Source organism: Staurois parvus, unplaced genomic scaffold (genome assembly GCF_062004578.1).
Source record: "Staurois parvus isolate SC_StPar_1 unplaced genomic scaffold, SC_StPar_1.0 ptg000811l, whole genome shotgun sequence".
In the NCBI taxonomy this organism is placed as follows: Eukaryota; Metazoa; Chordata; class Amphibia; order Anura; family Ranidae; genus Staurois; species Staurois parvus.
Window position 1 is genome coordinate 445,166 of NW_028318607.1, and position 15,251 is coordinate 460,416.

The 15,251-nt window shown below is 45.9% G+C and overlaps 1 protein-coding gene across 1 annotated transcript in view; it reads left to right on the plus strand.

Annotated features, from left to right (window-relative positions):
• ATG2B (autophagy related 2B) overlaps window positions 1-15,251 on the plus strand; it is a 139,999-nt gene that overhangs the window by 5,110 nt on the left and 119,638 nt on the right. The window contains 2 exon segments of the mRNA XM_089654863.1: window positions 12,129-12,291; window positions 14,747-14,896. Coding sequence (XP_089510989.1) covers window positions 12,129-12,291; window positions 14,747-14,896 — 313 coding nt within the window.

The following is a 15,251-nucleotide window of genomic DNA, read 5'->3' on the forward strand; positions in this document are numbered from 1 at the left end:
TGCTATGCCGTTTCACATATCAGCCCCATACCTGTGCAGTCCAGCTGGCTGGGGCGGTAGTGTCAGTTTTCTGGTTAGACAAAGGCTGTGTGACATAATGGCAACCTTTCCGGAGGCTAACGTTGCATACTTTGACATTCTGCAAAGTCTAGATTCTTGGAAGTCTTATTTGAATCTTGGTGTGCTTTGTGTATTTCTTCCAGATCTGTGCATTAATTCATTGTGAGACTTTCCCTTGTCTCCGTCCCCTCCTGTAGATGGAGTCTACTTTGTTCCCCCCCCCCCCCCCCCCACAGCTCTGCTTTCTGTACAGGCTGCACAGTGATGATATCACTTCTACTTATAAAAAGTAATATCTGGGTTTGCAAAGACATTTGGTGTACATAAAGTGGACTTATAACCTTTGTGGCTGTTATTGATATACACTATATTGCCGAAAGTATTGGGCCTGCCCTCCAAATCATTGGATTCAGGTGTTCCAATTACCTCCAAAAATCAAGTCCCTATGCATGCCGACTGCTTCTACAAACATTTGTGAAAGAATGGGTCGCTCTCAGGAGTTCAGTGACTCCAAGCGTGGTCCCGTGATAGGTGGCCACCTGTGCAATAAGTCCATCCGTGACATTTCCTGGCTACTAAATATTCCACGCTCAACTGTTAGTGGGATTATAACAAAGTGGAAGCAACTGGGAGCAACAGCAACTCAGCCACCAAGTGGTAGGCCACGTAAAATGACAGAGAGGGGTCAGCGCATGCTGAAGCGCACAGTGCGCAGAAGTCACCAACTGTCTGCAGAGTCAATAGCTAAAGACCTCCAAACTTGGTGTGGCCTTCAGATTAGTACAACAACAGTGTGTAGAGAGCTTCATAGAATGGGTTTCCATGGCCGAGCAGCTGCATTCAAGCCTTACATCACCAAGTGCAATGCAAAGTGTCGGATGCAGTGGTGTAAAGCACGCCGCCACTGGACTCTAGAGCAGTGGAGACGTGTTCTCTGGAGTGGCCAATCACGCTTCTGTCTAGTAATCTGATGGACGTGTCTGGGTTTGGCAAATGCCAGGTGAAGGTACTTGCGTCACTGCATTGTGTAAAGTTTGGTGGAGGGGGGATTATTGGTGAACATTTGCATTCTAAATAAAAGTTGCCATATACATGAAATAGCCCTTGATGACATATTGACATTGACCAAGCATTTACTGCAGCTGAATCTTCCAGGTAAAGGTTTAAATGAGGGATTCACCCTGGTTGAATGTTTGGTGAAAGTAATATTCTCCACGTTTTTAAATATGCCCCTGGAAGTTTGTGAATCAACGACAAAATAATTTTTTCAAAGGATAGGTGCATAAACATGAATGCTTGTATCAGCCAAGTAAACATACCGATGCTTTGTGCGCACACCCCTGGTCTGGCGTCATCCCAGAGAGCAGATGGTGGTAATCGTCTGGGACAATCCACCTGGTTATATGATGTTTTCCTAGTTTATTGGCAGCTGTTAGGTCCCATTTACACTGACCACTGGGGCTGTGCACAGTAACGTTATGCCTGGAAATCTCATCAATCAGCTGCAAATGGCAGCCCCATTGGAAGTTTGGCTGAACAGCGCCTGCATGCAGTTAGATGCAGGCACTGTTCAGGTACGCTGACCACCGGTAACCAGAATATAGTAGCCTGGTAGGAGGGATTTGCCGATCTGCGCTGTAAACCTGGATTGAGAAATCGTATTTCTTTCGTTCAGCCGATTTTATAGGTGCATGGTCAGCTCTTATGCAACATGTCTCCATTCCATGATGGTCCACTGAACAATGTTGCCAGTCTACCAACAGCTCCTATAGCATGTTTGCACTCTCTGACTATCTCTTATAGCATCCCTGTAGTCTCTGACTATCTCTTACAGCATCCCTGTAGTCTCTGACTATCTCTTACAGCATCCCTGTAGTCTCTGACTATCTCTTACAGCATCCCTGTAGTCTCTGACTATCTCTTACAGCATCCCTGTAGTCTCTGACTATCTCTTACAGCATCCCCGTAGTCTCTGACTATCTCTTACAGCATCCCCGTAGTCTCTGACTATCTCTTACAGCATCCCTGTAGTCTCTGACTATCTCTTACAGCATCCCTGTAGTCTCTGACTATCTCTTACAGCATCCCCGTAGTCTCTGACTATCTCTTACAGCATCCCCGTAGTCTCTGACTATCTCTTACAGCATCCCCGTAGTCTCTGACTATCTCTTACAGCATCCCCGTAGTCTCTGACTATCTCTTACAGCATCCCCGTAGTCTCTGACTATCTCTTACAGCATCCCCGTAGTCTCTGACTATCTCTTACAGCATCCCCGTAGTCTCTGACTATCTCTTACAGCATCCCCGTAGTCTCTGACTATCTCTTACAGCATCCCCGTAGTCTCTGACTATCTCTTACAGCATCCCCGTAGTCTCTGACTATCTCTTACGGCATCCCCGTAGTCTCTGACTATCTCTTACGGCATCCCCGTAGTCTCTGACTATCTCTTACGGCATCCCCGTAGTCTCTGACTGTCTCTTACGGCATCCCCGTAGTCTCTGACTATCTCTTACGGCATCCCCGTAGTCTCTGACTGACTGTCTCTTACGGCATCCCCGTAGTCTCTGACTATCTCTTACAGCATCCCCGTAGTCTCTGACTATCTCTTACGGCATCCCCGTAGTCTCTGACTATCTCTTACAGCATCCCCGTAGTCTCTGACTATCTCTTACGGCATCCCCGTAGTCTCTGACTATCTCTTACGGCATCCCCGTAGTCTCTGACTATCTCTTACGGCATCCCCGTAGTCTCTGACTATCTCTTACGGCATCCCCGTAGTCTCTGACTATCTCTTACGGCATCCCCGTAGTCTCTGACTATCTCTTACGGCATCCCCGTAGTCTCTGACTATCTCTTACGGCATCCCCGTAGTCTCTGACTATCTCTTACGGCATCCCCGTAGTCTCTGACTATCTCTTACGGCATCCCCGTAGTCTCTGACTATCTCTTACGGCATCCCCGTAGTCTCTGACTATCTCTTACGGCATCCCCGTAGTCTCTGACTATCTCTTACGGCATCCCCGTAGTCTCTGACTATCTCTTACGGCATCCCCGTAGTCTCTGACTATCTCTTACGGCATCCCCGTAGTCTCTGACTGACTGTCTCTTACGGCATCCCCGTAGTCTCTGACTGACTGTCTCTTACGGCATCCCCGTAGTCTCTGACTGACTGTCTCTTACGGCATCCCCGTAGTCTCTGACTGACTGTCTCTTACGGCATCCCCGTAGTCTCTGACTGACTGTCTCTTACGGCATCCCCGTAGTCTCTGACTGACTGTCTCTTACGGCATCCCCGTAGTCTCTGACTGACTGTCTCTTACGGCATCCCCGTAGTCTCTGACTGACTGTCTCTTACGGCATCCCCGTAGTCTCTGACTGACTGTCTCTTACGGCATCCCCGTAGTCTCTGACTGACTGTCTCTTACGGCATCCCCGTAGTCTCTGACTGACTGTCTCTTACGGCATCCCCGTAGTCTCTGACTGACTGTCTCTTACGGCATCCCCGTAGTCTCTGACTGACTGTCTCTTACGGCATCCCCGTAGTCTGACTGTCTCTTACGGCATCCCCGTAGTCTGACTGTCTCTTACGGCATCCCCGTAGTCTGACTGTCTCTTACGGCATCCCCGTAGTCTGACTGTCTCTTACGGCATCCCCGTAGTCTGACTGTCTCTTACGGCATCCCCGTAGTCTGACTGTCTCTTACGGCATCCCCGTAGTCTGACTGTCTCTTACGGCATCCCCGTAGTCTGACTGTCTCTTACGGCATCCCCGTAGTCTGACTGTCTCTTACGGCATCCCCGTAGTCTCTGACTGTCTCTTACGGCATCCCCGTAGTCTCTGACTGTCTCTTACGGCATCCCCGTAGTCTCTGACCACTTCTTTCTTTCATTCAGCTGATATAAGTGTATGGTCAGTTTTTATGTAACAATTCCCCCTTCTATGATGGTCCACTGAACCATGTTGCCAGTCTCCAACAGCTCCTATAGCAAATAAATAGAAAAATGCAGCTCAACAATATATATACAAATTATAGTGCTACACAAGAAATATGTGCAAAAACAAAAATCTGTGCTTGTGAAAATCAATGTATGCTATACCAGACGTCTAATCAATACATACATATAGGACTCCATAAACTGTACATGTATTGATTAGACGTCTGGTATAGCACACATTGATTTTCACAAGCACAGATTTTTGTTTTTGCACATATTTCTTGTGTAGCACTATAATTTGTATATATATTGTTGAGCTGCATTTTTCTATTTATTTATGTTGCACATGTGGGAACACATTATATGCTAGCCACACAAGTTTTTTTTTTTTAGAAGGTCCATAGTGCTGAGGGTTTTCTATACACATTAGCTCCTATAGCAAGTTTGCAGTCTCTGACCATCTCCTTTAGCATCCCTGTTTTCTCTGACTATCTTTTAAAGCATCCCTGTTGTTTCTTAACTTTTTTGTAGCACACCTGTAGTCTTTGACCATCTCTTACAGAATGCCTGTGGTCCCTGACCGTCTTACAACAGGCCTGTAGTCCCTGACCGTCTCTCACAGCGCGCCTGTAGTCCCTGACCGTCTCTCACAGCGCGCCTGTAGTCCCTGACCGTCTCTCACAGCGCGCCTGTAGTCCCTGACCGTCTCTCACAGCGCGCCTGTAGTCCCTGACCGTCTCTCACAGCGCGCCTGTAGTCCCTGACCGTTTCTCACAGCGCGCCTGTAGTCCCTGACCGTCTCTCACAGCGCGCCTGTAGTCCCTGACCGTCTCCCACAGCGCGCCTGTAGTCCCTGACCGTCTGTCACAGCGCGCCTGTAGTCCCTGACCGTCTGTCACAGCGCGCCTGTAGTCCCTGACCGTCTGTCACAGCGCGCCTGTAGTCCCTGACCGTCTGTCACAGCGCGCCTGTAGTCCCTGACCGTCTGTCACAGCGCGCCTGTAGTCCCTGACCGTCTGTCACAGCGCGCCTGTAGTCCCTGACCGTCTGTCACAGCGCGCCTGTAGTCCCTGACCGTCTGTCACAGCGCGCCTGTAGTCCCTGACCGTCTCTCACAGCGCGCCTGTAGTCCCTGACCGTCTCTCACAGCGCGCCTGTAGTCCCTGACCGTCTCACAGCGCGCCTGTAGTCCCTGACCGTCTCACAGCGCGCCTGTAGTCCCTGACCGTCTCTCACAGCGCGCCTGTAGTCCCTGACCGTCTCTCACAGCGCGCCTGTAGTCCCTGACCGTCTCTCACAGCGCGCCTGTAGTCCCTGACCGTCTCTCACAGCGCGCCTGTAGTCCCTGACCGTCTGTCACAGCGCGCCTGTAGTCCCTGACCGTCTGTCACAGCGCGCCTGTAGTCTCTGACAGCTTTCTGCAGGTTTACATTTGCTGAATATTATGCGTGGCCCTCTGGTAATGTCGGGGGCCACACTTGAGGCCCCTTATATCAAGTAAGTTGACCACCACTGTTTTAGATGTTTTTTAGTTTTGGAAGATCAGGATCCTCCGATGGCTCTCTTTGCAGTATGCCTGAAACTTCATCATGCACTGTGCTGCCAAGTGTACTTGAGGCAGTTTGCCAAGTCCTAAAATGTAATCTAGGAATGTTTGTGAACAAATGGTTTACTCCTGTCAACACTCCTTACCTGTACTTTAACCTCAGACCTGGCACTTGTCATTTATATCACGAGTTTTTTTTTTCCTGTAGTGTGTAGAAGACACCATAGTGCTTGAAATAAATGAAACGCCCAGGATTCATGTCTACTGCCACAAGTAACCTCTTTTAGGAGATTTTCAGGCGTTATGCTTTTTTACTTTTGATGTGTATGTGATCAGCGGGCTTCTGATTAATTTGATGGTGGATGACAGTTCTGAGGATGCATTTGACTTGCTTTGTATTGTTTCCTCAGAAGCTGCCAGTCCTATTGAGAACGGATCCCGTTACAGGAAAGTCAGGTTAAATAGGCAAAAGGTTAAAGCGGCGCTCCTGTCAAAATGTAAAAAAGTAAGTCAGCAGCTACAAAAACTGTAGCTGCTAACTTTATAAAAAAAACAAATAAAAACCACTTACCTGTCCTTTGATCCAGTGGTGTCCACAACACAGCCGGTTTCATCGGCCGTCTTCTCTCCCTGGTGCCGGCATCTTAAGTGTGGGAACCCGGCTGTGACAGCTTGCGTTCTTTACAGCCGGGTGCCCACTGCGCATGTGTGTCTGTGCCTTGTGAATGGTCCTGTATTCCTCTGGGACCTGTCACATGTCTCAGAAGACTACAGGGAGAGAAACTTTATATTGGCTTTTTCCTCCCAATGACACCAAGGATGCAGCTTTGTTTATTCCCACTAATGTCAGGACTTTTTCTACTCCAAATGCCCACAGTCCAGTCTGAAGGACAGTAAACTGGCCCTTTTGTTTAGAAAGTTTGGAAACCCCTGAGCTAATCGCTGGGAACCCCCACCGGGGTTCTTGTATGTAATCTGTATCGGGCCCATATGCAAGTGTCAATGTGGACTTCATGCTCCCAGGAAGGACAGGTGCACAGTCCAGTCCCACTACCTGCAGCCTTGCTAAGTCTATGAAAGGCTGTGTCTAGATGGAGCTGAACGCTGTACCGAGTGGTATCTGTGTTTGGGGCCTTGTAGTCAATGTAAGCCTGGGTTCACACTGATGTGGTGCGGAATTTGCAGCATTTTCTATGCGATTTCCGCACCACATCAGAATCACACCCCGTTCATGCGAACCGCTGCGTGTGTGTATGCAGGGGCAGACTGACAACTCATGGGGCCCCCGGGCAATAGGGGATCATGGGGCCCCTGTGTCCTTGCCCAAACTCAAAAAAGCCTATGAAAAAGGTACCAGGGGCATATCATAGGGCCCCCTACTGACCCCGGGCCCTCGGGCAGTGCCGGAGTTTCCAAATGGTCAGTCCGCCCCTGTGTGTATGTTAACAACACCCCGAAATCGGTCCACAAACACCTATGCGATTTGCCGAATCGGATCGCATAGGTGTGAATACCCATGCGATCCGATTCTAGTGCGGACCAAAAACAGGGTCCTGCACCCTTTTGGTGCGGGTGCGGTACAATTTGAGCCATAATGTATGGCTCCAATCGCACTGCACACAATTCGCATGTGATTTGCAGAGGAATGCAGTGCTGTTCCTGTGGGAATCACATGCGATATACCGCACCGCATATGTGTGAACCTGAGCTAAATCGCGCTAAAGATAAAATCTATATGCGGATGGAATCATAGAAGGGAAAGAAATGAACGCGGTTATTATTATAAATTGCAAATGTAATAATAAATTATATATGGTAGTAAAGTGAAAAAAAAAAGTCTAAAAACAACCTATAAAATTATAGAAGCAGCTGATAAGAACTGCAACATACTTTATTCATCTATCAAACGGACACAATGTAACGGTCCATCTGTATGTTTACCTTTTAAGAAGCAAAGAAAGAAACAATGTAACAGATTCTGGCCAATAGGGATTCTGTAAAGTGTCACCAAGAGACAGGAGGACTGTTATTATTTAGACTGTGAATGATTTCAGTGGCGCAATAATGAAATGTGCTTCTGAATTCATGCAGAGCCTCCCACACACTTCCCATGAGCTGGCTGGTCATTTTTAGAAACTTAATGTATCCGTGATGAGTAGGGAATGACAGCCTAGCAGACGGCAACTGCATAGAGAAAGGTTGGCGTCTTTTATGAAAGCAACTGAAATCAGAACTGTCTGTATTGCCTCAATTAGAATAAGATCTGTAGAAAATAATGATTGGAGATTGGAGGTTTGTATTTGATAGCTGTAGGGCATTTTTTAAAACTGAACTATAGGGCTCATGCACATAAGACGTTTGGGAAAATGCTTTTCCTCTTGGCAGCAGCGTTTTGGCCGCTTGTAGAAGTGTCTAACGCATTTAGACTGGGTACACACTAATGTGGTGCGGGACACTGCATGTAATTCATACAGGAATCACACCGCATTACAGTGTGAATTTCATGCAATGTCTGTGCAGTGTGCGTTGAGCCGTATATTTTGTATGGCTCAAACTGCATTGCATCCACACCAAAAAGGTGCAGGACCATTTTTTTTTTTTTTTTTTTATACCCGCACCTGAATCGCATCGGATTCATACTCGAGCACTAAAAGCACCTAGTGTTTAAACGCATCAATCTTTTTTTCAGTCAAAACTCTGCTGCTCCTAAACTCACTGGCCCTGCGTTTTTTTTGTCCTGCCACTAAATGCTGCTAAAAGCCTATGTGTGCATGGACACATAGGTTAACATGCAGGGGAGTTTGGAAGCAGGAAAAAAAATCCTGACACCACTAAGGGATGTTTTACACCACAAAAAAGCACACCAGATCTATTCTAGATGTGTTTCTGCATGCATGCTTTTAACATGCTTTTGATGCACACGGGCATGTTTTTGTTGCATATTTAATGCATTTCCAGATGCATTCCAGATCTTCTTCCTTCTTCTTCCTCTTCTTCCTTCTTCTTCCTCTTCTTACTTCTTCTTCCTCTTCTTCCTTCTTCTTCCTCTTCTTCCTTCTTCTTCCTCTTCTTCCTTCTTCTTCCTCTTCTTCCTTCTTCTTCCTCTTCTTCCTTCTTCTTCCTCTTCTTCCTTCTTCTTCCTCCTTCTTCTTCTTCCTCTTCTTCCTCCTTCTTCTTCTTCCTCCTTCTTCTTCCTCCTCCTCCTTCCTTCTTCCTCCTTCTTCTTCTTCCTCCTCCTCCTCCTTCCTTCTTCCTCCTTCTTCTTCCTCCTCCTCCTCCTCCTTCCTTCTTCTTCCTCCTCCTCCTTCCTTCTTCTTCCTCCTCCTCCTTCCTTCTTCTTCCTCCTCCTCCTTCCTTCTTCTTCCTCCTCCTTCCTTCTTCTTCCTCCTCCTTCCTTCTTCTTCCTCCTCCTTCCTTCTTCCTCGTGTGTTTCTGCATGCATGTTTTTGATGCACACTGGCATGTTTTTGTTGAGTATTTAATGCATTTCCAGATGCATTCCAGATCTTCTTCCTCCTCCTCCTCCTCCTCCTCATGTGTTTCTGCATGCATGCTTTTAACATGTTTTTGATACACACTGGCATGTTTTTGTTGAGTATTTAATGCATTCCAGATCTTCCTTCTTCTTCCTTCTCGCTTCTTCCTTCTTCCTTCTCGCTCCTCCCTTCTTCTTCCTTTGTGTTTTTTTTCCCACTGTATTGGAGTCTGATGCGCTTTTCCAGTAAAGTCCAGTGCAGGAAAAATGCAGCATGTTTTTTTACTTTTTTTTTCTGGAACTGACCGCACTGGTGTAAACTATGCCATTGGAAACCATATAACCTACTTTCCATGTGTTTTTGATGCAGGAAAAAATTTCTCTAGACTGCATGTGTTTTGAACTGGCCCTAAAAGCAGCAGTATAATGTACATGTGTAATGTTAATGAGGCCTTAATCTGCCAATATTTATATGAAAATGTTCTCTTTTCAGTACATACCCTTTTTTTTTTTTTTTTTTTTTGGACCCAACAATGTCATCATTGGGTCTCTGCGGTTCTATGTGCAGGCTAGGTCTGGCAGGGTGCTGTACATGACAACATCAGTGCACCCTTCCTCTTAAGAGCCCTCCGTTTTGATGCAGGCACTGCATGGGCTGGCTCTTTGGAGGAGTTATGTAAAAATCAGAATGCCATGATGGGTGGATGTCAGTGTGGAGGAGTGGGCACTCAAGGCAGGCTGTTTCCATGCAGACAACCCTAGGTAACACATACATGTGATACTGAGCCTCCAAAATAAAAGAGGAAATCCTGCGAATGAAAGGGGTGGGTTAGGAACAGTCAGTCCGGGGAGGAAAGGGCTCAGGAACACCCGGGATTTCACACAAAGGAAGCAATACAAAGAGAAGGGGATACTTTTTGATACAAGTACATGGCACAGCAGGCACAGATCAAGAACATGAAATGTTGGCTTTACATATTCTCTAAGAAGGTGTAGGTGTAATACTGCCATGTATTTACTACCATGATCGGAGATCACAGTACTGCCGAAACAATAAGAAGAGGGCACACTGACCTAGAGCATTACAATAAATTCATTTTTATTAAAATGTATAAAAGCAAGCGGGTACTCACAAACACGTTTTGTATGAGCATATCAAAAGATACAAACGAGACCACCTCCAAGCTCACCATACAGGGTTAACCTCCCTGGCGGTATGATTCTTTCCGAATTTTTTTGTGCTGAAAGCGGTACATTTTTTTGCATGGAAATATGTAGTTTTTTATTGTAGGCTGTAATTTTTAGGAATAACTCGCTGAAATCTGTCCGAACAAGAGTCTAGTAAACATCCCGGGTATGATAAAATTTGAAACACGAAATCATAAATTATAATTTAATAAATAATCATAAAAAATAATAATATAATAAATTTAATTCAATAATATAATCAAACCAAAAACACTGAAATTTGAAATACAGAGGCAAATTCGCACATCGCTGAGCAAAGTCGCAAAATCGTTTTCAGTGTCTGATGACGAATTTCCCCCACGAATCATTCTCACTCAATTCTGCAAGTGGTTCTGATTTACTATCGCTGTTCTAAAACCGCTTTTGACGTAAAGGGATACTTTTTGGACGCCATGGACTTTTCTCAGTTTCCAGGCAGAAAGAACATTCAAAATGCAGGCAGGGCGCCGGACAAAGCAGTAGGGACAAAATATATGTGAAATGCATTGAAACAGCAATGACCGCAAAAATGACATTTTTAAAAAATTTCAAATTTCCCGCCGGCGTCCGTACGTCCCGACGTCACAGGGACCGGAACACAGAAGCCGGATGCCAGCATCGGCCGGAGGAGATGGCCGGGGACGCTGCAGGGGACACATCGCCGGAGCGAAGGACAAGGTAAGTGCTGCAGGGACCCCCAGAGCAGCGCCGCATGGTAAGCCTGAGTGTAGCTTGGGGTTACCGCTCTTGGTATAGAAATTTTACCCCGAGCTACACTCGGGAATACCGCTAAGGAGGTTAATGACATGAGAACACCTCTAAATGTCCATAGTTGGCTGACTCATTTCAAGGGTCAGGTCCTCTTTGGCTTTGAAAAAGTGGGCCTAACTGTCGAAAAGATTTTGTGTTTGCCATACTTGCAAGGTAGCCAAGAGGAGAGTCTATCCTGCCCCTAAGCACCACACCTGAGCACAGGAGGGGATGTCTTGCATATCACAGTACTCCCGCTTGATAAAGCTTTCATCTGCTTTTCTCTTTAGAAGGACGGTGTCATTGTTATTCAGACGTCATCCAAGGTCACCATCTACTCCTGGACTGAGATATTGGCTCAGAGATTACAGAAACATGTAAATCCTGGTGTCTGTGCAGTTCCAGTCTTTGTTCACAAATGTCTGACACAGATCAGCCTCTGCTGCTGTTGCCTCATACCTTGTGGCTTGGTACAGTTAGGCCTCTTTCACATGAAGGGGTGGATCAGCTCCACCTGTCAATTTTTCAGGCAGACCTGATGGGCCCCTCCATTCACACCTATGGACTGGCGGGTTTAAACAAACCTGTGCCTGCTTACCTCCAAACTAGTTCGCTAAAAAAAAACAGAAGGGGATCCTGTGTTTAGGCCAGGGGTAGGCAACCTGCGGCTCTCTAGCTGTTGAAGTACATTTCCCATGAGGCATTGCAACAGTACAAAACTGACAGTTACAGCTATGACTTGCAGAGGCATAATGGAACTTGTAGTCCTGCAACAGCTGGAGAGCCGGAGGTTGCCTACCCTTGGTCTATGCAGATTGGATCGGAGGGCAGTCAGGTATAAATGGACAGCGGAGTCTGTTTACATCCAATCGCCCATAGAGCAGAACAAGCTCTGTCTGTGGCCCATCTGGAAAAAAATGGAGCACATCCACTCAATCTGCTCTGATCAGCAGGGGATCAGTGGACAGAACGCTTTTCTATCTCTTTAAAATGTTCAGTCTCTTTGATTTTCTGCATATGTTGCGCACAAGTTGACGCAAGTACTTTGGTCACAGGTGTATACCATTCATTGCTCGGTTTTCTATACAATTCATCTCTTAATTTGTAACTTTCTGTTTGTTTTCTGTCTGCAGAGTCTTAATGAGATATTGGAGTCAGCAGATGCTCCCCTGGAAGTGACGGAGGGCTTTATACAGACCATCTCCCTGTCTGTCCCCTGGGGCTCCTTACTGCAGGATAACTGTGCACTGGAGGTGAAAGGCCTGGAGATGGTGTTCAGGCCAAGACCTCGACCACGTACGTAACACATATTCACTCTTATACACAGGCATCACGTACGTAACACATATTCACTCTTATACACAGGCATCACGTACGTAACACATATTCACTCTTATACACGGGCGTCACGTATGTAACACATATTCACTCTTATACACAGGCGTCACGTATGTAACACATATTCACTCTTATACACAGGCATCACGTATGTAACACCTATTCACTCTTATACACAGGCGTCACGTATGTAACACATATTCACTCTTATACACGGGCGTCACGTATGTAACACATATTCACTCTTATACACGGGCGTCACGTATGTAACACATATTCACTCTTATACACAGGCGTCACGTATGTAACACATATTCACTCTTATACACAGGCGTCACGTATGTAACACATATTCACTCTTATACACGGGCGTCACGTACGCAACACATATTCACTCTTATACACGGGCATCACGTACGTAACACATATTCACTCTTATACACAGGCGTCACGTATGTAACACATATTCACTCTTATACACGGGCGTCACGTACGTAACACATATTCACTCTTATACACGGGCGTCACGTACGTAACACATATTCACTCTTATACACAGGCATCACGTATGTAACACATATTCACTCTTATACACAGGCGTCACGTATGTAACACATATTCACTCTTATACACAGGCGTCACGTATGTAACACATATTCACTCTTATACACGGGCGTCACGTACGTAACACATATTCACTCTTATACACGGGCATCAAAGAGGAGTTCCACCCCCATCTCAAAAATATAAAGTCAGCAGCACAAATACTGTAGCTGTTAACTTTTAATATTAGGACACTTACCTGCCCAGGGATCCAGCGGTGTCCTCAACCCGAGCCGATTCTTCAATCGACTGTCAGGTTCGGGCGCCGCCATCTTGACTAAGGGAAAGCGTTAGTTAAACCCTGCGGCTTCACAGCCGGTTTCCTACTGTGCATGCGTGAAGCGTGCTGCACTTTTATAAATGGAGCACAGTCCTCTGGGACCTGTGAAATGTCCTAGAGGGCTGCAGGGTGAAGAAGGGGCGCCAAACTTCCAGCTCGGTTAGCCGTGGTGAACTTAGCTGGAAGTGGAAGCGGGTACTGGTCAAAACCAGGTATCTGCTCCCTCCTCCCCCTCAAAACTTGCCAAATGTGGCAGTGGAGGGGGAGGGGGGGGCGGCGATAAGTGGAGCTTACACGTTTGGGTGGAACTCCGCTTTAAGGACTCGTCCGGTAAAAACAGGTCGGTGAGTCGCTGTTTAACCACTCCTGGCTGTCCAACATAATTCTAACGTTACAGTTTGACACTTTAACTCGTTCTTCTGAGGCTGACAGGCAGCTCCAGCTGTCAAACTCATCCATTGAGAATAATGAAACTGCAGCATAGCCATTAGCCAAATGCTTGGCTCTCAATTATGGCATGGTCCCACATTGTAAATTGCTGTTTGGCAATTTTGAAAAAAAAAAAAAAGGTAAGACAAACAGGGGTCAGGAGGCAGCAGTAACACTTCCTAAATGCTTGCCAGCTGCTGCTATACCGCCCTCTGAAAATGATCCACCACAGATCACTTTTCAGAGGGTGGTAAGCTTACCATCAGTCTGAAACAGCCCCGAACCTGAAGTTTAGAATTTTCCTTCCCTGGTTCCTGTCTTTCCCCATCAACATGCCAATAATGTTAAATAAAACCGGTGAATTTTCATTATATGCCTTTTTTTTTTCTCGATCCAATGATCACATCTCTTTGCTTTTCTACGCAGTGCAGGCACATCATGGCTGGTGGGAGTGGCCAGCAAGCTTCTTTGCATAGCTTCCTGAATACATCACAGCACCCTTCCTCAGTACTCTTCTCAAGAGCCCTCATACAAATATCAAAATATCTTGATGAGCCGGTGTCAGTCTGAAGGAGCGACATTCCTAGGCAGACTGTGTTTGCATACAAACTGCCATAGTAATGACCGCATGTAATGCTGAGCCTCCATGATTGAATGAATGAATAAAAGGGGTGGGTCAATGACAGTCAATCTGAGTAGGGAAGCGCTAGATGATCCTGGGGGTCTTCCAGCCAAGAAGGCAGGATCTGACTTGCTACAGCTTGTAATACCCAAAATGAGACGCTCGCAGTGTGCAGTGAAATCAGAGTGAGGCAAAGCTATACAGTAGAGGAGTCTGTACAATTGTGCAAGACTCACACCAGGACACCAGAGTCAAAGTTTTTTTTTTTTGTTTTTTTCCCTTTTTTTAATCACCCCCAGCCTCAGCAGATAACCCCTCTCCTTGTAGTATCTGTATGTGAGTGGTGGTCTGACCCAGTACCTGTAGACCTCAATGTCCACGTCAACCCCTCCTTGATATGTAACACAGTACAAAAAGGGTCAATTGTGAAGATCATTATTGATTGTAATTAACCCTTGTTTTGATTGTCTATATTGCAGGTTCTGCTTCTGAGCCAATGTATTGGTCAAGTTTTATGACCAGCAGTATGCAGCTGGCTAGGGAATGCCTGAGTCAGAAGCTGACCGATGAACAGGAGTCCTCACAGCCCTTTGAGGGGCTGGAGAAATTTGCAGAGACCATAGAAACTGGTAAGGCTTCAGGATTCCTGTTATGTGTATGCTGCACTCCTATCTCTTCCTTTGCATTTTCTGGCCTGCTTGAGATTTTATGGGGAAACTTTTTAATTGTTTTGTCATTTTTATATATAATATAATTTGTCATTTTTGCTTTATTTTATTTTTTTTTTTTAGGTTACACATTTGTTAAAGTTGAACTAAACTCTCTAATGTAAAAAAAAAAAAAAGTGAATCTAGATGCCAAAAAGTTACATTCAAAGGATGCCGTGAATGATAACTGTTAGATTTATTTGTACTCTCAACTGAATTGTCAAGCCATCAAATGTTGTGTGTCACAGCTTCAGTTAAGAAAGAGAGGGAAAAAAAA